This window comes from Crocodylus porosus, unplaced genomic scaffold (assembly GCF_001723895.1).
Source record: "Crocodylus porosus isolate Cpor-Errol unplaced genomic scaffold, CroPor_comp1, whole genome shotgun sequence".
NCBI classification, from domain to species: Eukaryota; Metazoa; Chordata; order Crocodylia; family Crocodylidae; genus Crocodylus; species Crocodylus porosus.
This window is the reverse complement of record NW_017728909.1, coordinates 43,176,491-43,197,829: the sequence shown is the minus strand read 5'-3', so window position 1 is coordinate 43,197,829 and position 21,339 is coordinate 43,176,491. Positions and strand designations below refer to the sequence as shown.

Here is a 21,339-nt window from a genome sequence, read left to right as displayed (position 1 = left end):
CATGTTTCATTTTGCTTTCTTCTTGTTGTGTTCTGTCAAACTAAGCCAGAGGCAGCTACACCCGGTAATTTGTATAGGTATTACTTTCTTGAATTATTAGATGGGGGGGGGAGGGGAGGTGCAGTGGACATGAAAGTGTTGTATGTCCTTAAAAAAGCTGTAATAGGATGCAAGTTGCAATATTTATATGAAAACTTTTTTATTATTTCTTTAAATTCATCTTTTGAGATGAGCGAGCTTTCTACTGTTACGTTATTCAAGGATTTTTTTTTTTTTTTGGTTTCATTAAGTTACTTGCTAATGAAAAGAAGCTTCTATCTCTTATCTGCTTTAGGATGACTGCAGAGTTGTGTTGGCCAAACAGGAAATTACAAGGCTACTAGAAACATTACAAAAACAGCAGCAGCAGTTTACAGAACTCGCAGATCACATACAGCTGGATGCTAGCATTCCTGTCACTTTTACGAAGGTATTTTCTTGAAGATCATTTTTAATGTTCCCAAAATATTCTAGTAAAAATCCAGCTCTCCACTTTCTAAAATTCTAAATATCTTAAAAGCTAGAATGATTATTGTACTTTTCCTAGGTACTGTAAATATATTTTCTGCTTAAGAAATGTTGACAATTTCTGTGGATGTGACTGGCATTGATCTTAGAATATGGTGTCTGTATTCTAACACCAGATTCTCCTTGTATTGGAACAAGTGGGAGAAAACAATTTGAATTTACATTTGCTGCTACATGTAGCTCTGTTTTTACTTGAACTGCTATATTGTTTCTTCCTTTTTTTTAATACTCATGCATCTACACGTGCACTTTACTGTGGAGTAGACTTACTAGCTCTGCAGTAAAGCATCGACGTGTACACATGCATTGGCATTAGGGCACAGTAAACTAAGTCCGCCGTAGGATAGTACTGTAGGGGATGTTGCAGGATCTTTCCCTGGTCGGGCTTACCACAGATCACGAATAGGCGGGAGAACAGTGAACAGGCTTGGTAGCTTTTATTAATGACTATCAACGTAGCTGTGCAGTGGCTAGAACTCACCACGCCTCACGCGCCCTAATGGTGCGCGAGACCGATGAACCTGGCTGGTGAGTAGTTTCTGGGGTTTCAGGTCGCCGGGATCAGGCGGGTCTCTGCGTCCTCCTTCGGTTGGCCACTCCGAAGGCTGAGCCGTGTCCGTAATAATCTGCCATAAATCGTTCCGAGTCCGTTAGACGTGGAAAGGACCCTGACAATCAGGTGCAGGCTCCTTTTTTAGCTTAGGTGACGTGCGGTGGTGTGATTGCGTGAGGCACCTTTCGATAGGCCCATGGCACTGACTGACTGACGCTGGACTCCACCTTTTGGCTACCACTTATCTCTTACATTGATGGCACAAAAACAACTATGGTCTGCCTAGCAACTGTTACATAACTCTGTGTAACTTTTTTCTGATTGGCGAACATGGCCACTTAACAAACGTAGTGATCACAACAGGGGACAGTTCTGTCTTAGAGTGGAGTACTTTACTGTGCTGAAATGCACATGTAGATACTGACCAGGGGTGGGGGATGTGAATTGCACCCAGTCAGCTCAGCTGGTTGGGGGCTTACTCCTCCCCAGCTCAAATTGCTGTTCTCCTGAGCACATGTATATATGCTGTACTTGGAGGTAGTTCACTCCTGCTCAGAGTGCTCTGTATTTTATTGCATCACACTAATTGCACATGTAGATATACCCAGTGTGATTTTTAAATCCAGATCTTGTATGGAAAACAGCCCCTTTTCCCTGTACACCTCAATGCAATCCTTTTTACAGGTTCTCTGCCTGGCATGTACAGGAATTGAATACTTGTTTTTGGACAAAATACTGGCACTGGTGGAGGCAGTTCTTTTTCTGGATTTTTTTTAAACATTATCTGTCTTTATATTTATACCAATGTGTGTTCCAGTTTATAACATTTTTCTCCAGTTCTAATAGTGAGGTTTTTTTTTTTTTTTCATAACTTAGTGTTTGGTACCAGCTTAACAGTCTACATAGTCTGAGTAGGTTTTATAGTATTGAAGTATATGGTAGAACGTTTTCAGGGTTTGTTTGTTTTTTTTTTTAAAGGGATGAAAAGTTTGGATAAGGCAGCAGCATTTAAGTGATGGTAGTTGAACAAGAAGCTTGAACTTGAGAGATCCTGTTTCCCATTTTTGTATCATTGTATCACTGCTGTATGTATTTTTAAGATGGGAAAGAGTCTTAAGGTATCTGTAGAGCACAAGGTGGCACCTTTCAGAGACGTGCCAAGCTTGTTAGTTCCCAAACCAGAAATAGTATCACCTTGCTCATGCAATGATCAAAGGCAGAGTATTAGTGCAACATGGTGCATGCACCAACTTAGATACACTACTTCCAGTTTAGGAACTAAGATGTGCAAAGCGTGCACGGCATGTCACCACAGCAATGGGGTCTCTCAGCATGGTGCTGCCTTGTCCTACCCTTAACAGTATCTCCTTTTTAAGACTGTGTAGATAACCTGTGCTGTTATTACAAGACAGCCAAATTAGCTGCCAGTATGTTTCCTTCAAGGAAATATGTTTCAATTGAGCATCGTTTTAAAACTTGTTTAGTAATGCTTTTCAGTACTGATGTACCTATGGGTATTTGTACTGATGTATTCATGAGGTATTATTGTTACTTTTAGTTGATGTGATTTTTTTTTTTCCTAGAAAGACAATACTAGTTACTTTCAAGTATATGCCTATTAATTGTTCGATAAAGCTAGTGACCTAGAAATGGAATTTATACATTTTAGTCCTTTAACTTTTCTTCTTTCTTATTGCCAAGAGGTTTATACCAATCGGGTATGAAATGTGGAGGCAGTCCAATCTTCCTGAAAGCTAGTTCTGCCCTTCACAGTAAGCCATCGTGTTATTTGTGCCCGCAGTGGAATTAGTCAGAGGCTCAGTTTCTCTAAATGAGTGGTGTCAAAGATACAGTCTACATGGCTTCCTGCAGGGCCAGAGATTTGGCAGTTGGACAAGCAGTGGCAGTGTTAATTGCCCTGGCTCCTCAGAGCCATGGCAGTTATTGCTATTGCTGCCAAATTTCTGGTCCCTTAGGCAGCTCTGTGAACCAGGTGATATGGCTTTGTTTAAAGTTATAACTGTAAATGTTCATTTTTATGCAGTAGTGACTTATCTTTCTCCCCTACTACTTTGGATTATTAGTTGCATAGTGGTTTTGGCTCCCACTGCAGAATTCCTTTCAGGCAGGGCAGAGTTCTAAACCTAAAGCTAAATCTAACTTATTCCTTATGTAAGACCAGTATCTACAGGCTCAGATGAAGGTGAATTACTTCCTGCTAGTTCAGAACTAGCCATTTCTCATGCTGGTGGTATGTGGTGCTCCAAGTTTGATCAAAAAGACCAGCATCTTCTTTGTGTAGACAAACTGCAACTCTGGCTTAGAAAAACCAAACTGAGAGCCTCTGAGCACTTGAGATGGAGGGAATGCCATCCAGCTAGCTTGAGTCAAAAATCCACCAAAAACCTGGGCTCAACAGGGGAGCGCTGCTGAACGTTGCTTGTCTCTCCCTAACATTGAGTGAGTACTCAACTCTGTGGGGAGCAAGCAGGGTTCCAAAAGGTGTCTCTCTTCTGATGCTGAATCAGGATTTTCATGAAGCTCAGGGGTAAGTCTTGCAAGCTCCTGCCATGAGGTCCCCAAAAGGCAAAAGCACAAGACAGTTGTACCTAAAGAAGTGTCCTTTCTTCCTCTCCATATGTAGTAAGTGAAGACACATGACACAGCAATTTCAAAGCTTTTTGCTGCAGTCATTTAAACTGAAGTCTTCATATACTTAGTACAGAAAACCTACTTGATGGAAAAACAAGTGGTTTGTCATCCAGGAATATGATCTTTGCATGGAGTAAGAAATTTCTCATTCTATCTGGGTCAGATCCTTAGTGCGGTTTGCGATCAAACTAATGGCTTCTAACTTACTGGCTATGTGGAGGCAGCATTACATTTGTGAAAAGTATTTGGTTATTCTAAAGGTATTGTCTACATCCAAACTTACAGGTAAAGAGCTGTGTGGGGAAACGAACAAAATTAGTAACTGGCACAGCAGAGATTTTCAGCTCTCATGATCAAAGCTAGGTTAGCAATTCTTTATTCATTAGCAACACACACTGTGTCCAGGAAGAACTATAATTAGCAAAACCAAGACAGAAAGAGCATTTGTGTATAAAGGTATAAATTTCTGTAAAAGCTCTTCTTTCTGATCAACCTTTTGTGCTCATAGTTCAAAGAAAAAGGCTGATGGAAGTCCTACCAAAGTTACAGGCCAAATTATTCACTTAGACAACATGTTAGAAGGATTTCTACTAACCAGTTATTTAAAAAGCTTATCTTGATTTATTTTTTTAAAAGAAATAAGTCATCCAGGGATCAAAACAGGTTTGGCTCTGGCTATAATTTTATCATTATGGTTAAAATTTGTAAAGAACTGAATTGCATTGCATCAGTTATTTCCTGGCCATCTGTAACCAGTCTTCTCTAATAGGCAAGATTATCAGTGCCTTACATTGACTTAGTCTGCTTAGTGCGTTGCCCAAAATAAATTTGTAGAAATTCTTCTGAGATGCAGCTATACCTGGTACGGTAATATTTGGCATTCTCAAAGCTCATTCAAATGTACTTTTGCAGGAAGGTAAATAGAAACAGAATGCTGAAAGGGCAGTATTCACCTAAGGCCTTTGCATACTCACTGTAGAAGCACAAACCCTGTAAGGAGAGGAAGATATGTCTAGGACAGTTTTTTGGGATTCCCCTCCTGCAAAAAATCTTAGTGCAAACAGTCTTGGCTTACCTTAACAGATATATCAAAGGCATATCTGAACAGAAACACTGCAACCCACAAACATAGGCACATGGGATGGCTTACTGGCCTATCAAACCCTGCAACAAAGGGTTGTATCATCTGTTTCTGAAGGAGGTGCAGAAAAACCATCTAGCAGGCATTTATGGTGCTAAGAGTTGGAGACACTACCTCCTGTACCTCAACAGAAATTGGCTTATAACTGGGGCATATGTGTGTATGCATTCAAAACGAGGGTGTAACCAGAGAGGAGAGCTTCTCCATGGCAATAGAGATACTTCTCTGCCAAAAGCACTATCTGTGATTTCTTGACATGGTTCCTTTAAAGAATACAAAAAATATAAAAGGAGAATTGAAGTCTTCTTTTTAAACCTCTGCTTGGCTAGGAGGTACATCACACTTGCTAGATAGTCGAAGAACTCACATTGCACTTGCAGAAAACTCCAGCCCCCTAGAACAGGGACTCCTGTGTCCATATTAGGAACAGCTACTGTTTAATAGCTTAGACATTAGTAGGGTAGTAGAACTCAGCATGGATTTTTTTTTCATTAGTCTCTGGTATAGGAATCAGACAGATTTTATCATTTGGCCAGGACATTTCATTCACTAGTGTAATCAAATAACTCTTGCCATTAAAGGAGCAAGGAATGATAGAATTATTGGAACTTGAAACTATTACAGACAGAATAATACTTATTGGATATTTTTCTAATACAAGACTGCGTATCTTTCTAAAAGAAAATTATGAGCTAAATGTAGATACTGCTGAACATCCTGAACATAATGGCTTGTGTTATACAGTATATTAGACTAGATGTTGATGAGTCCCTTTTGCCCTTGAAAACCTTTAAATGACATTTTGTAACAAGTGAGAAATATTCTTTGCAGTGGAGAGCTTTGAATTACTTTTCAATACTGTGAAGATGTTTTTTGTAACCTTGTATTCATTGTTTATGTAAAACTTCTAGGACAACAGGGTACATATTGGACCAAAAATGGAAATTCGGGTTGTGACTCTAGGGTTAGATGGAGCTGGCAAAACGACTATTTTGTTTAAATTAAAGCAGGATGAGTTCATGCAACCTATTCCAACCATAGGTAAGTAACTTAATGCTGGAACTGCTGTAATTTTGGGGGTGGCTTGTTTCATTACCAGAAATAAAAGTATAAAAATTAACTTCTTTGCTTTTAGGTTTCAATGTTGAAACTGTAGAATATAAAAATCTGAAGTTTACCATTTGGGATGTTGGAGGGAAACACAAGTTGAGGCCTCTGTGGAAGCATTATTACCTGAATACACAAGGTAGGACTGATAAAACATTTGTGCATTAGAGCCAAAAAAAATCTATAGTTAGAAGGTTTCTAACCATATAACTGACATAAAGTAAGTTGGTCAAAGACAAAGTACAGTTGTTAAAGTTCTGGCCTAACAAAATACTTAGTCTAGTTGATCTCGGTGTCTGCTGGATAAAAAGGGCATTCTTCATAAATCCATCAGGCTGCTCATGGAGCCATAACAAAATTAGAACTTCTGTTAAACTGGTTTTTGCTTCTGACAACAGATAAGAAAAGTGGAGTGTTCCAGAAGTTCACATGGTAACAAGGAGTACTTGCCAGGTATAATTTTTTAAAAATAGCATTTAAAATTAAAGCAGCCATTGGGAGCCTCTTGTTGGCAGTTCATTTACTTGATCAAAGTTCTGTAATTTCAGGCTTAATATTGCAGTGTAATATTTGGTCATAAACCAGTTTTCATTCTTATTGTAATTTTGTTAATAGCTTTGCTGTCTAAATAGCAAAATATTGTTCTGAATGCTGTTGGCATGAAAAGCCTGTTGTAGTTCTGGACACTGCCTTATGGAGATGCTTGAAGTGGATTGCAGTTTATTTTTCATTTAAAGCTAGATTCAGATTGTTTTCCATGATATATTTAATTAAAAAATCTGAAAGAGACTTTTAGGAATGACAAATGTTTAATGCTTTCAGTGCTTCTCATACTTTATTAGAGCCTCCTTTGCAGATTTTTATAAAATGTAAAATTGCTTAGTTGCTGCTTTGATCTGTTTTACTTTTCATTTTTAAAAAAGCTAATGAGTATTGAATGTATGTAACTCCTATTCTCCAGTTCTGCCTCACTAGTTCATTAGCCTTTTTGTTCTGTCTTTCTGATCTGCAATCCTTAAGAAATTGTAATGGGAGATGCGAGGGTGCTAACCATGCTAGCCCACAGTTTTTCTGGAATGTGTTACCTTTCCATAAATTCAGTCACAGGTTAAGGCAGGGGCAGGCAATTATTTTGGGTGGAGGCTGCCTACTGAGTTTTGGCAAGCCATCAAGCACCACATGACAGGCAGCCCAGAGCAGATAAATATTAATTTCCTAAATTTTTAGGGGACCTGCAGGCCAGATAAAAATGCCCTGGCAGGCTGCATCCAGCCCCCGGGCCGCATTTTGCCCACCCCTGGGTTAAGGTCTGTCTACATAAAACTGCTGCGCTGGTTTAGCTAAAGATGTAATTTTTAAGACTGCTATAAACTAGAACCAATAAATTTTTACTTCATTTTAGCGGGAAGTGGTTTAAGCATGTATGGGACTTTGCATCAGTTGGATTTATTTGAAAAGTATTTAAACCACTGCAGCTCTCTTCTGTAAGCAAAGCCTAAAGCTTCAGTCCTTTTTTAGGAAGAACACATGCTTGACTTACGTTTGTAAATTTGTAATGTACCTTAATCTTGATGAGGTTATGTAATTCTGAGAAATGTACTGTGGGCATTGCAGATGGTTGTATGTTGGAAACTAATGGGATTTGTTGCAGAGTTGAGATATCTAAGTTCCCTGGGGTATTTGGTGTGTGTGACTTTGTTGTTTTTCTCTAGCTGTAGTTTTTGTTGTGGATAGCAGTCACAGAGACAGGGTCAGTGAAGCTCACAGTGAACTTGCGAAACTATTAACAGAGAAGGAATTGCGTGATGCCTTGCTGCTGATCTTTGCCAATAAGCAGGTATGTGCAGTTTTTTTGGTTTTGTTTTGTTTTTTTTTAACTCATGTTTTCTTTTTAAAATCGTGTTGCACTTAACGCAAGTCTTCTATTCTCTGCCATAATTTAAAAAAGGGGTTGGGGTAGAAGAGCAGAAGTTACAAGTTTTCTCTTGATGTTGAACGGTACCATTACACGAACAGACTTATTCAAGTCATTGGTAGTGATAGTGGTTATTTTTAATGAATCAAGCAGCTACGTCAATGTGGGTGGCAAAGGTAGTAACAACTTTGTCCATTCTTACAACTATATTGATTTGGTCTGCAAATTTTTAAAAAATGTGTGAGATCTGTAACAGTTCTAAAATCTAAATTCTTGTCAGTGTGAGGAAAAATACTGAGAAAACTTATTGCAGGAAATATTTGGGTGTGTATATGTATGTATATACGTATATCTGTGTGTATGTGTATATACATCAGTGGGTGCATCCTACATGTGACGCTATGTTGCTGTAGCAACGTGCTACAGCAACATAGCATCTGTGAGCAAACACTGTAGCACTGCAACTACATCACCGTAACGACCCGCTCCCTTAGTGTAGTGCAGGGGTATGCGTACCCCGGGGGTACTTTGAAAGGTCCCAGGGCGTGGGTGGGGGTAGAGCACTGCCACCCCACACTGCTGCCTCTCAGGAGCAGGGCTGGGGTGGGGTGAGAGCAGGGCCACACTGACGTGCTGCCTCTTGCCACCACCCCTCGTTGTTCCCCCTGCCCCTCCCCGGCGTCTGGCTGCTTGCTGCCCCCCACTTCCCCTAGGGGTACACTTACTAAAAAGGGGACTGCAGGGGGTACACTTATTAAAAGGTTGAAAACCCCTGGTGTAGTACATCACTATGGCAATGTAACAACTAAAAATTACTGTGCAGTGCACGTGGTTGGGGTTATTACAGTGCCTTCATTTGGGAAGTACTAAATGACGGCGCTGTAGGGACATGTGTAGATGTGTCCAGTGATTCTTAACCAGGGTGCCTTGAGAATTTTTGCTGTGCAGCAATAAGGAATATATAGTATTAAAAACAATCTGACCTGTTCTGATTTCTTGGCAACAGAAGAATTGCTGTCTTTTTCCATAGTCAAAAATCAAGGGAAAACTAAGAGTATACATTTTCCGAGGGTGACCTTGTATCTATTTAGGGGTGACTTGAGTTTAAAGGTGTTCAGAACCACTGGTGTATATAAAAAGAATTAATGTATTTGCCTGTCTTGTAGGATGTTGCAGGTGCTCTCTCGGTAGAAGAAATTACAGAATTGCTGAGTCTGCACAAACTCTGCTGTGGCCGTAGCTGGTATATACAGGGCTGTGATGCCCGAAGTGGCATGGGTCTGTATGAAGGACTGGACTGGCTCTCAAGGCAACTAGTGGCAGCTGGAGTGCTGGATGTGGCTTAATTTCACAACAGATGCAATTAAGTTTTAACATAGCTAATTTACTTGCACGATTTAGGATGTTGTAATAAGGTCCGCATTGTAAAGATGATGGCAACCCTTGTATAAAACCATGGTTACAGGAAAAAAAACATGATTCACTCCCAATTAGAGATTGGGGAATTGGTACAGTGATTTGTGCAATTGTTGTAGTTTTTTAAAAACAGGGTAATATAACAAACCAATGTGTTGGGCTGGATGCAGGGTTGCCATGGAATTATCTTTGAAATCTATGAAAGTAGGTTATTACTTCCCATTTGAAACTTTTTTTCCTGCTAAAACGTGCTAAAATTGGTCTGAGACTTGCAATAAAGTCACAAGTTACTTTAATAATATAATAAACATTGTACTTATCCAAAAAGCCTCTTGGAAACCTTGAGCTGCACAGACTAACAAACAAAACTCTAGATGCTTATGAGTAACCTACGGTGTCACTTTTAATACATTTTTAAAAGCCATTAGCTTAGACTTGTATAAAACTCCATGGTAAGAAACTACAGAAGGAAAGGGTCCCCCATTGTATGCTATTAAAAGGAGGAGGCTGTAGAACTAGAAGACAGTGAGAACCAGTTTCCTGCCCTGGATCTTGCAGTTTTGGTGGGCGAGATAGCACTGTTTGACTACCATTAGTAATAAAAGGTAGAAGAAAGCAAAAGTATGCATATTGAAGAGTCACGTTTTGTTCATAAATAAATAATTTTAGTGCATATTGATATAGATGGGGGTTGTGTGTGCATGCTCAAGATCTTATGTTTTTAGAGATTAAACTTCATTCTCAAACTGATTGAAGCTAAAAACTTCCTAAAGAAGCTGTGTATTCAACTGTCATTTCAGCTATGTATTTTATATGTCATGCTTCCAGAAAAAGGCATTAGACTTAAAATATTGAATAACTTGCTGTAAAAGCAGGGCACGCTAATTATAACTCTTACTTGAACAGCAGATCGTAAAATCTGATGTAAATTTTCTGTATTTAGATTCTAGTCATTCTTTACATACTGCATCTTCTGCATGTAACTCTCACTAATGACTCTATTTTCAAGGATTATTCATTCATAAACCAGTAGAACCTTGGAGGCGTATCTTGGTTTAAATTTAGAGAGGGCTGGAATAGCTTACCGATGTCTCGTCTTCTGCTGCACACACAGTTCTGATCACTTAATCTGTGTGCTATGCACACATAGTATAGAATCCTCTGTCCTCTCGTAACTGTACGGGATCAAACCCTCTGAATTGAAGAGGTCATCCAGTAGCATGTAGCAGAAGTAGCATGGAGAGGGTTTAGACATGGCCAGTGGGTTGTAACTGCATATTCCTAAGCCAGCAGCATCTATTGGTGTTGGGAGGAAATTGTACTGCAGAAGTAGCAGCTTTGCCTTACAAATGGACCCAGTTTCTTTCCTGTTTGCTTGGGTGGAAGCACTAAACTTAGCTCTTAAAAAAAAAAAAAAAACCCATAATCATTTGCGGCTGTGGCCATTATATTGCATTCATATGTATTTTGTAGTAATATCCCACTACGTACTTCAGTAAAGCAAAGAATGTATAAAATAATTTAGTGCATTTGCACTTTTAAGAGGAAGCAGTTCTGGTAACTACTCTCCCCTAATGACACTTGTTTATAGTCACCTTCCTTCCTTTAAATTTCATATTATTGATGTTAGACACAGCTTCAGTTTTAGCAAGAATTTAACTTATAACTAGAGGGATAAACTTCACTATTCTAAAAGCATGGATGCCAAATTAAAGCTTATAGTGTTTTAGAAATGGCTTAAATTTCATACACATTGGGAAGCTGAGAGAGGCTAAATTCTTCTCTCAGAACCTGAGAATATTGTGCTCAGTTTACAGTGGCTGAAGGGTTTTTGCTGCTGTAAGCAAACTGAACATTGTTCACACCTTCCAGCCTGCAATTTCTTTGCACAGTAGTTAGTTGGCTGCCCCAGCTGACTACCTGCATGGCCTGCTTTACAGATCCAGCTCGTATCTGGCTGACTAACTGCCCTGTCATAATTCAGATGTGCCTAGCAGAAGTTGTTTAGAACAGATGCTTGCTGGAAGACTCTTAATGATGAAAACATATTATTTTTTAAACTTTTACTTATTCGTACATCCTTATTGTTCAGTGGCTTCAGTTGTACATGCTCTCAAACTCTGCTGTTAAAATTCTTGCTTTCTCCTATTACTATTTTAAAGCACTCAACAAACCCAGTCTGTTTGGTAGGAGCTTGTAGAGAATTACATATTTGGGGAAAAATGTGTTTGTCTCATTTTGAGTACAAAAGGATTTTGTGATAAGTGTGGAATGCTTGTGTAAAAATGTGTTGTTTTTTTTCCATGGAAATTATTTAATGTGACTGATTCAAGTAACTGTGAAAATAGGTATTGCATTTGTCTGTGAACTCAAGTGTTTTCAAATACACTTGATGGTTTACTTGTATCATAAGTTAATGCTATATATAAACTGTTTCAGTTATAAATTAATCTTGTTTCAACATTTTGTTGGACTCTTAATTCAATTTTTAGGATACTCATTTGATTGATTAATGATTGGACCTGAGAAGGGAAAAATCCTCTGATCTCTCAGAGGATTATCTGGATGCATCTGAAATCTTTAAATGGTTAAATGTAAGATTTAGTCTTCTAGTATGAAATTTTTGGCTTCATTTTGAAGCTAAATAACCATAACTTTCAGCAACTGCAGAAAAGTCTTTAAAACTAATCTTGGTTCAAAATAGTAAAACTAAGTATTTGAGCAGCAGTGCTTCATTTCTTTTTATTGTCTAATTTTGATTGCCTTAATTTTACAAAACAACTCTAATTCCACTTGTGGACTGAATGATAAATGAAGGTTCCTTCTGTAGGAGGATCTTCACTAGTTCTTATTCTGGGCTACTGGAAACAGGGCTGGATATTACAGAACAGTTCAGAAAGGGACAGCTCTTGGTTACTGAAAAATGATTATGCTGATTTCAGTTTCTAAACTGCCTTAAATTGACTGTCCCCCTCCAAAAAAAAAAAAAGTACTTTAACCCTCTGATTTATGGTACTAATTTTCTGTGGTTGATTTCTTCCCATCTTTAATACACTGTTTTTGATCTCCTACAAACAAGGGGCAAGCTTCCATATTGAACCTATAGGTAGAATTTAGTACTTGTTCAGACTTTACTTCCCTTATACTACTTCTATAATGCTGGAAGTGTTGAGTAACTGGTACAAAGAAACAAAAATAGAATGCAGGTTCACTTTAAATGTAAGATGCCACAACTGTTTGGCAAGACTGAGGAAATTAAATACTTTCCAAGTTTAAAGGCAGTTCTGCTCAACAGAAGATACAAAAAGGCATCTTCATTCATGTCTGACTTCAGTGACAAATGTACTATATCAGTCCAGTTTTTCATTTCATTTTTCAATGTATACTGAGACTTGTATCAGCCAGCAATCCCAGAAAGTGGTTTAAGCCATTTCTTTGTGGGTAGTACTATAACTCCATGGAAAGAGAGAGGAAATTGGCACAGAAGGGACCTGCCAGTATCAGAATATGGACATAAATGCCACCTACAGCTGTCTTGCTTAGTAGAAACTATATCTTGCACCTGCCCACTACCACTTTAAATCCAGTTAATTAAAACATTCTGAAGATCCAAGCTTTTTACTTCAGGTAACACTTCAGTGTTCTGGTTTGCTGGCTACTGCCTAAGGAGGACATTGGTAAAGTAAGAACATTTTCAGGAAAAAACTTGGGGATCATCGTAAACTTGTGAAAATGGTTCTTGGAATCTTCTGTCTGTGTCTAGAAAAGTCAGAAGAAATTAAACCTTTTTGATAGTAAAGAGAGTAGGAGCAAGATCTCTATTTATGCTATTTGGTCCCCAGGATGGACAGACTTTGGGGAGTTCTAATTCATGCCCTTGCTGCCGGTACATCTCAGCACATCGGTGAGATACTGTGGTCCTCACTTCCTTGGAATCATTTGAAACTGTGCAAATATTAAAAGTTCTTAAGTTGCTGTAACTTCTCTGTGATGCCAGAGTAGATACGTGAACCTTTGCCTATTTGTGTGAAGCACCCTACCTTTCCACTTAGTTATCTAATTTTGTAAGAGGTTGAGGTCTTAATTGAGCTTGAGGGTAATAAAACACCAAGACTGCTTCCATTAATATTACATGCACATTGGCCATTTAACAATTGAATGACTTGCTTTTGCCAGTTATCCTAACTTACTATGCTGTACTTTAATTTCTATTAATTTAAACAAATAGGAAAAGTAGTGCTTGAAGATGTCTTAACTCAAGAGTTTTTCCTGGCTTCCCAAACCTGCTGAAGTATCTGCTACATTCAGGTCATCATAAGAGCAGCCTAAAAAGGAGGTGACCAACAACAGAAGTGGTCATCAGCCATCTAAAATAAGAGGGATGACTATATGAATCTTCACAAATAGAGTTCTAGGCCCATGCAGGGCTCTGAAAAGGCCCTGGAATGTCTGTAGTAAGAAAAAATACTGTTGTTAGGAGAGAGAGGCAGATATCTGGTTCTCTATTCCAGCTGAAAAGGAGAGAGAAAAATTGTTTGACACATCAATATAGTTCACTCTAACCATGAACCCACTGAGTTAAGTGAACCTAAACAGAGATCATTACTGGGTTTAATAGTTATATGTAGTGAGCTAACAAGAGACAGGATTATATGCAACATACTTTAATGAAAGGGAGTAGGATGAGGTCAGGGGGCTCAGTCTTCCCTGTGTTCAGGATCAAGCAAAATTGGTGGAATGTTATGCATTGGTATTTCTGTAGTTGACCCTCAGTCTACCAGCTTACTGAATACTTGGGAGGACACACGCATCCAGTCTCCAGAGGCAGATCACATGTAGCTTGTCACAGCAAAATGCATCAAATTTTTGTCTAATTTGGGATGTGTGTGCATGTGACACAACTGGTCTTGCTGAAATGCTTCTATTTATTGATAGCCTGGGAATTGCTCTTAAGACTGCATTTATTTATTAGATTTGTATGCTGCTTATTCAGGCAGAACAGGATTATAGTAAGGGATAAAATCCACCCAAATGGCAGTTGCAAGCCTTCAGCTGAAATGGGAATTTAGCTAGATGATGCAAACACACATGAACCACAGAAAAAGGTGCAAGACTTACAAAAATGTAACAAGTGTGCCTTTTATTTTAAAATAATATAAAACTATTAAAAATAAAGTGTCAGAGCACTTTAGTACATGATCAGTGGAAGAGTTGGTGTTTGCTCAGTCCTGACATTTTTTGGAGTCAAGATCTCATAAAAATCACTGTTTATTTTGGAGTCCCACAACTTTTTTTTTTAAGCTAGAATTTTTCAAATCTGAGCTTACTTCACTGTGATATTAATGATGCTGACATCTTCATATGGTTTGTCAGTTTTGGGATTGACTTTCACATTTGAAATTCTCTGAACAACTTCCATTCCTTTAGTTACTCGTCCAAACACACTGTGCTTGTTGTCTAGCCAAGGCTGGTGAAAGCATAGGAGAAAAAAAAAGGATTATGTAAGCATTTAAAATGGGAAGAGGTCTAAATCTAAAATAAGTGCATGTAGATGAATATTAAGTAGTACAACTAAACTAAAATTAATTCCTTGCTAGTCTAACAGGTGACCACCGAAAACAAGGAGGCTTATAAGCTGTATTGTTCAACTTATTACATAAAGTTAGTTATCTGTTTGCACATTAAATTTGATTCTAAAAACACCTCTACTGCTACTCAGCTGCAGTGCAGCACAGGAAGAACTCCCTCTGCCGAAGTCCTGGGTGCCTGACGGGTACAGTATGGGCAGAACCCCCTCCACTGAGTACTGCTGGATCTGGCCCATAGGACACAGGTTACCAACTTCTGCCCCAGATGCATCGTTAATGACTTCCAACTCTTCTTGAAATGTGACCATCCCAAGGCAGCCTTTGGGAACAAGCCTAAGTTTAAACTGCATTGCTCCAGTGACATACTATCTAACTCCAATTCCCACCATGCTTTGCTGCAGACTCAGGAGCCAGCTGTGCCTCCTCAACACAGACAATGCCATCATTACAGCTAGCCACATGAAATAAACAGCTGGACTTCATTCACCTGCTCCTCCACCAATATCCCATAGGCCATCACCTGTTTACTGTGCCCTTTTGCTGCCTACACTGGATAGATGGGGCAATCCCTGTATAAAAGAATGAATGGACACAGTCCAAATTAATTCCTATAACAAAAAGCCCATGGTGGAGCACTTTAACCTTCCTGGACATCCCATCACTGACCTCAGAGTAACAATCTTAAAATAATAAAAAACAACTTGGACATGAAACTGCAGAACAAGAAATCATCTCATGTTGAATTAATTTTGTTCTCAGAAGTTGTGGATTCTAATTCTGTTATGTAGACTAGTTTGTTTACTCTGGTGTTCCTCCAGGTGTTAACCGCCTTGTTCAGCTTAACTCATCAAACATTCCTTTTATTGCCTCTTGGTAGTGTCCTTTCCCCTTCTGTATATAAACTTTTTTTCCTGCCAGAACTTCCATAGTATCTGGCAAAGTAGGTTGTTGCCTATGAAAGCTCATGCCTCTTCGAACCAGTTAGACTCTAAAGGTGCCATCCTGCCCTACCTTCTCTGCCTTTTATTGCTACTGAGTAATGCAGGTAAAATTTGCGACCATTTTGAAATCATGTTTATAAATGTTCCTCCTTAACAATTTGCACTGATACTGTTACCTCTACTTCAGCTGAAGTTCTTTAAAAGCATCCCCCAAAACATGAGGCTTTAAAATAAGTGTTGCTGCGTGTGCAGTTTCTAAGACAAACCACAGGGCTATAGTAGTTTGAAGAATTTTGTTTTGTTGTTCTTAGATACATATAAAAACTTTTCTATTTCTAGTATGCCGTGAAGTTGCATAGAAAACAACAATCCCAAGTTCAAAGCCAAATCTTGACTGCTGTGCACAACCAGAATCAAGTAGGCCATAAGCAGTAGTTTCCATACCTGCATCACATAGAAGAGTTGACCTTAGTTATGTTTGTTTGTTTATAAATTAAACTAAAATCCAGATGTTAACAGAAAATGCAATTTCTGTTAATACAAAATTCCATCACCACGTACAGAAATATAATACATACCACTTCCTTAAATTCTCAAGTCCTGAGCCCTTCAAAAAAACAAGCAAACAAACAAAACAAACTACACACAAACTACACACAAGCTACCATATTTCATAGTGTATAAGTTAACACGGTATATAAGTCAACCCCAAATGTATTTAAAAAGTTAGGTTTTTCATCTATCTTTGCTTTGATCTTCTTCACAAAGAAAAGGATTGGGCCTGTGTGTGCTGGTGGGGTCCAGGGAAGTTGAATGGGGCCCCAGCCCACTGGCAGCCCCCTCCCTGCTGAGCCCAGGGAGCACCACCACTGTGGAGGGAAGGACTGGGCCCCTCTGCAACTCAGGGGCTGCCTGGCCCAGCAGCAGTTCACCCCCTAGCCACAAGTTCCACCAAAAGCAGGATCAGGCCTCTCACTGCTTCTGCCTTCAGCAGGCTCCAGCAGCTGGCAGGATGCCTGGCACCACCCAGGAAGGGGAGGCTTTGCCCCATAGGTGAAGGGCAGGGGTGAGCGGGAAGGCCAGCCTTGTCTAACACCTGGCTCTGCCTGACACTCCTACTTCCCCCTCACCCCCAGTGGTGCCCATGGGGTGAGGCAGCCCCTTCCCAGGCAGCATCAGACATCCTACTGCCCACTGGAGTCTTAAGGCAGAAATGGCGAGGGGCCCGATCCTGCTTTTGGCAGAGCCTGCTTCCCCCTCCTCCATGGCCAAGAGGCGAGTTGCTGCTTGGCTGGGCAGCCTCTGAGCCGTGGGGGAACCTAGTCCTTCCCTCTGCAGCAGCAGTATCCCCCAGGCTTGGCTAGGTGGGCTGCTACCTTGCTGGGTGGTGCCCAAGCTCCCAATCCAACTTCCCTGGAGCCCAGACATAGCGTATAAGTCAAGGTGAACATTTAAGGCTAAATTTCTGGGGTTCAAACTTTGACTTGCACTGTGAAATATGGTACATTTTTTTATTTCCAATTTGTGCAGAGGCAATTTTCATATTGGACATTTACTTTCTAATGAAATACTAGGATCATAGATAGCATCCTCCTCTTTCACTAGAGGACTGTTGCAACTACTTTTTTGCACAGGATTAACACTTCAAGCCTTGCACTCTGTTTTAAGTATTACTTACAGTTGGCACCACTGTTATGAAGAACTGGGAACCATTGGTATTTGGTCCTGCATTAGCCATACTAAGTGTGTATGGTCTGTCATGTCGTAAAGTTGCATGAAACTCATCTTCAAATTCTCCTCCCCAGATGCTTTCGCCTCCCATTCCTGTACCTGTTGGATCACCCGTTTGAATCATAAAACCCTACAGAGAAATTATATAGACACAGACTTAGTCCATATAACAAAGGTGCAAGATTGTGAAATTCTATACAAGAGATTTTCAAACAGACTATAATGCTTTATATATACAATGCAAGTGTTAGAATAAAATGCTGAAGCCGCCAATGCTCAGACTAGGACAGGAACACAGCACACAGTTAATTTCTTAAGAAGTGATGTCCAGTCCATCAGAGTAAAATTTTCAAATTATCTTGCTTGACACATCACACTTAAGTACTTAGGGGTTATACAAGTCTGCTCCTTCTGCAAAAAGTTCTGTTTTAATTTAAATGTAAATCTTACACAGCAAAAATTTAAAGCCCTACAAACTCTTCATTTTTTAGAATGCGGTCATACCTAATCCATACATGCCAGCCCTGTTTTCCAGGATGAGTCACCATCTAATGGATGGTAGATCTAGTGAGGATATTGAGCACATGGAGTGGTTCTTGGTTTTTAATTGTGCATTCCATTCTAGCTTTTGTTCCTTTTGGTCTTTGGAAGAAAGTTTCTGTTTTCATCCAGAAATGGGTTACTCTCTTTCTGGATGTTGTTTCTTGCACTTATTCTGCAGGGTGGGCTTCATCCCCCTGTATCTCATTAGCATTGGAAAGCAAACGTAAAGGAATACACCAGATTGGATAGCAGACCCTTCAACAAAGAAAATGCCTATCAGCCACTTGGGGACAGCTTTTGTGTAACCCAGTGGGATATTTTAGGATGCACCTTCAGAGAGTGTCTAATGGTTCAGGCCAGACCCCCTGCAGCAACCTCAACTGAGGAACACAATGTTGTTTGGACTCCCAGCTTGTCCCACCAAATCACCTAGATACCGAGTTCATTTGCATGGGTGAATGAGGCCTGGGAGCCTTTATGGCAGAGCTTCCCCACAGACCGGCTCTTCTGCACCGGTTGTCCTTCAGTTTCCAATTCTGGCCCAATACAATGGTGAAAAAAAAGATGTGAAGAGTAGGAGATAGGGGGCTGGTGCATTCAAAAAAGTCTTGTAAATTACCTTGATAATACGGTGAAATATGTGTCCATTGTAGTAACCATTCCGACTATGTACACAAAAGTTTTCCACTGTTTTGGGGCACCTGCAATTGTATATCATAAACGTAAGAAAACACAAAGTATTTATTTGTTAAGCAGCAGTGCCTTAGAGGCTCCAAATGAGAACAGGTCCTCAAACACACAGCAAGGAATAGTCCTTACCCCCAAAAGCTTATACATCAAAATCAGTATCAGAGAATAGAAAGCAAAACACAAATCACAGAGAGAGACAGGGTGCAAGCAAACATTGTCCTTGTGCCATCATAAAAACTTTAATGGTGGTACATGCTGTGAACAAACAGACATTCTAGCCCCCTGTCATGCTGCAAGTGCTCAAAAATGCCGCCATGACCTAAGACAGTCAGTTTGTGATACTTTAAAATGGGAAGACATCTGTTTGTTTATTATCACAAACTACCTCTAGCACATCTCTGCAGGCTACTGTGAGCATGTCTGCAGGCTGCTGCACCCCACCTCAAACTGCACATCTGCAAACTGGAAATCCCTTGCAAAAAAATCCCACAGTTCATGCATCTCACTGCTGCACCCCAGGCCACAGCCACTGTCCTGCATGATTGGGTCCCTGAAGCCACAGGAGCAGCAGGGGCTCAACCCTGTGGGACAATGGCCCTAGCAACATCTGTACATGCCAGTGAAGCAGACCAGCTATGCCAGAACACATCCCAGCACAGCTGATCCTGCTTTAAAGATGATGACTGTTTATAATCACAGCAACTTGCCTAACAGGTCCACAGTAGGACCAGAAACAGGAGCTCTTTCTTTCTTGAACCCTAATCCAATGTCCTAGCCACTAGATAAATGTTTTTTTCCCCCCCAAACTTTCCATTTTCACATTAGAGATAAGTGGCAACAAACTGGAACCAAATGTCAGCAATGTAATTCAGAAGCAGGAAAAAAAAAATCCTCTACCTTGGTAACTCTAGCAAACTGTATGTATTGTGAGTGCATTCTGGAAGTGATGCATTAAATATCATTACTTCAGTGCAAAGGAAAAACTTCTCATCCAGTGCAAAGCTAATGGTAATCCTCCTCCAAATCGCTAACACTACTGAACATCAACATCCAAATATTATATGGGCAAAGAGGCACTTGGCACATTACTGTTAATGAGATAAAGACCCTTTCAATCTTCAGGGCTTGATTTTAATCTAGACAAAAAGTTAGTTCCAGAGATAAAAGTACTTCCTAACAGGTGTTCAGGAGATTGCATGTAACAGATTAGTAGTCTAAAAATCAATTTCTAATGAACTGAAACAGATATTCAAAACTGGCACTCCAACTTGCCATATTAAAATTAAGCCAAAGATCTCATAACTTTCCATTTGCTCTACCTTTCCACGATGCTCTCATTCCATTCGTTTTCAATGAGATGCTAATTTCTAAGCATGTTTTAAAACTAGGGAAACCCAAACTGGCAAATCATAAATAAAAAAGGAAAGAGCCAATCTATTGGCCTCGCACTTAATCTACTGTATAAATGTAGGCACGCACATTGCTTTATTGTTTGCTTCTGATGAGTGCCTGGATAGCAAAGGTGGGTATTCTAAACACTTACAGCCAACTATAGTTTGAATTGAATTTCCTGATTTCTAAGGAAACAAGAATCAGCATTATTAATTAATATGTCTCTATACTTTGATGATTGAAATGTGTGCATTTTTGAGGCTCCCTGTACACATACACCAGAATTTTATTGTGAAACAATTCGGCTAGGGGTAGACATTACACACAAACCGGTTTAAGTGATCAGAAACTGTTTTAAACATGTAACAGAACAGACGTTCAATGCACATAAACCAGTTTGAAAATGGCAGAAACTGGTTTGAGATAAACCTGGTTGAATGTGGTATCAGACTTAACTGATTTGCGTCAAACTGATTTATGCAATGTCTGTCCCAGACCCCTTCCTGGTTTAAGTTAAAGCAGAGTCCCCAGCATCCCAGATGCTTTGCAACCCTGGGCAGAGCTCTGCTCTTTGCTCCAGCCCAGCAGGGCTGGCCTCTCCCCTCTTCTCCCTGGCTGCAACTCCAGCAGAGACTGCAGATAAAGCGGCACAGATTTCATTTCATAGACATCAGGACTGGAAGGGACCTCAGGAGATCGAGTCCAGCCCTGCCCAAAGGGCAGGAAGTGAGCTGGGGTTATAGGATCCCAGCAAGATAAGCATCCAATTTACTCTTGAAGGTGCTCAGTGTAGGTGCTTGAACCACCTCTGATGGCAAGCTATTCCAGAGCTTGGGGGCTCGGATAGTAAATAAATTCTTCCTTATGTCCAGCCTGAAACGGTCTTGCAGGAGTTTATGACCGTTCGACCTAGTCATCCCTTGGGGCGCTCTGGTGAACAAACGTTCCTGATAGACTTATAGGTGGCCATCAGATCACCCCTGAGCCTACGCTTTTCCAGGCCAAAGAGTCCCATGTCTCTCAGCCTATCATCGTAAGATCTGTTTTCCTGACCTCTGATCATGCATGGCTCTCCTCTGGACTCTCTCAAGCTTTCTCCACAT

At 40.0% G+C, this 21,339-nt stretch overlaps 2 protein-coding genes across 3 annotated transcripts in view; one reads left to right on the top strand and one right to left on the bottom strand.

Annotated features, from left to right (window-relative positions):
* Positions 1-11,801, top strand: part of TRIM23 (tripartite motif containing 23) — a 30,321-nt gene extending 18,520 nt beyond the window's left edge. For both annotated transcript variants that reach the window (XM_019532146.1, XM_019532147.1), the window contains 5 exons: positions 335-469; positions 5,825-5,954; positions 6,049-6,159; positions 7,733-7,857; positions 9,102-11,801. In XM_019532146.1, the coding sequence (XP_019387691.1) occupies positions 335-469; positions 5,825-5,954; positions 6,049-6,159; positions 7,733-7,857; positions 9,102-9,281 (681 nt within the window). In that variant the 3' untranslated portion in view covers positions 9,282-11,801. The remainder of the gene's footprint in view (positions 1-334; positions 470-5,824; positions 5,955-6,048; positions 6,160-7,732; positions 7,858-9,101) is intronic.
* A 2,668-nt stretch (positions 11,802-14,469) lies between these two features.
* Positions 14,470-21,339, bottom strand: part of PPWD1 (peptidylprolyl isomerase domain and WD repeat containing 1) — a 28,960-nt gene continuing 22,090 nt past the window's right edge. Inside the window, exons 9-11 of the mRNA XM_019532144.1 lie at positions 18,774-18,855; positions 17,559-17,741; positions 14,470-14,818 (exon numbers count right to left, since the gene is read on the bottom strand). Coding sequence (XP_019387689.1) covers positions 14,675-14,818; positions 17,559-17,741; positions 18,774-18,855 — 409 coding nt within the window. The 3' untranslated portion in view covers positions 14,470-14,674. The remainder of the gene's footprint in view (positions 14,819-17,558; positions 17,742-18,773; positions 18,856-21,339) is intronic.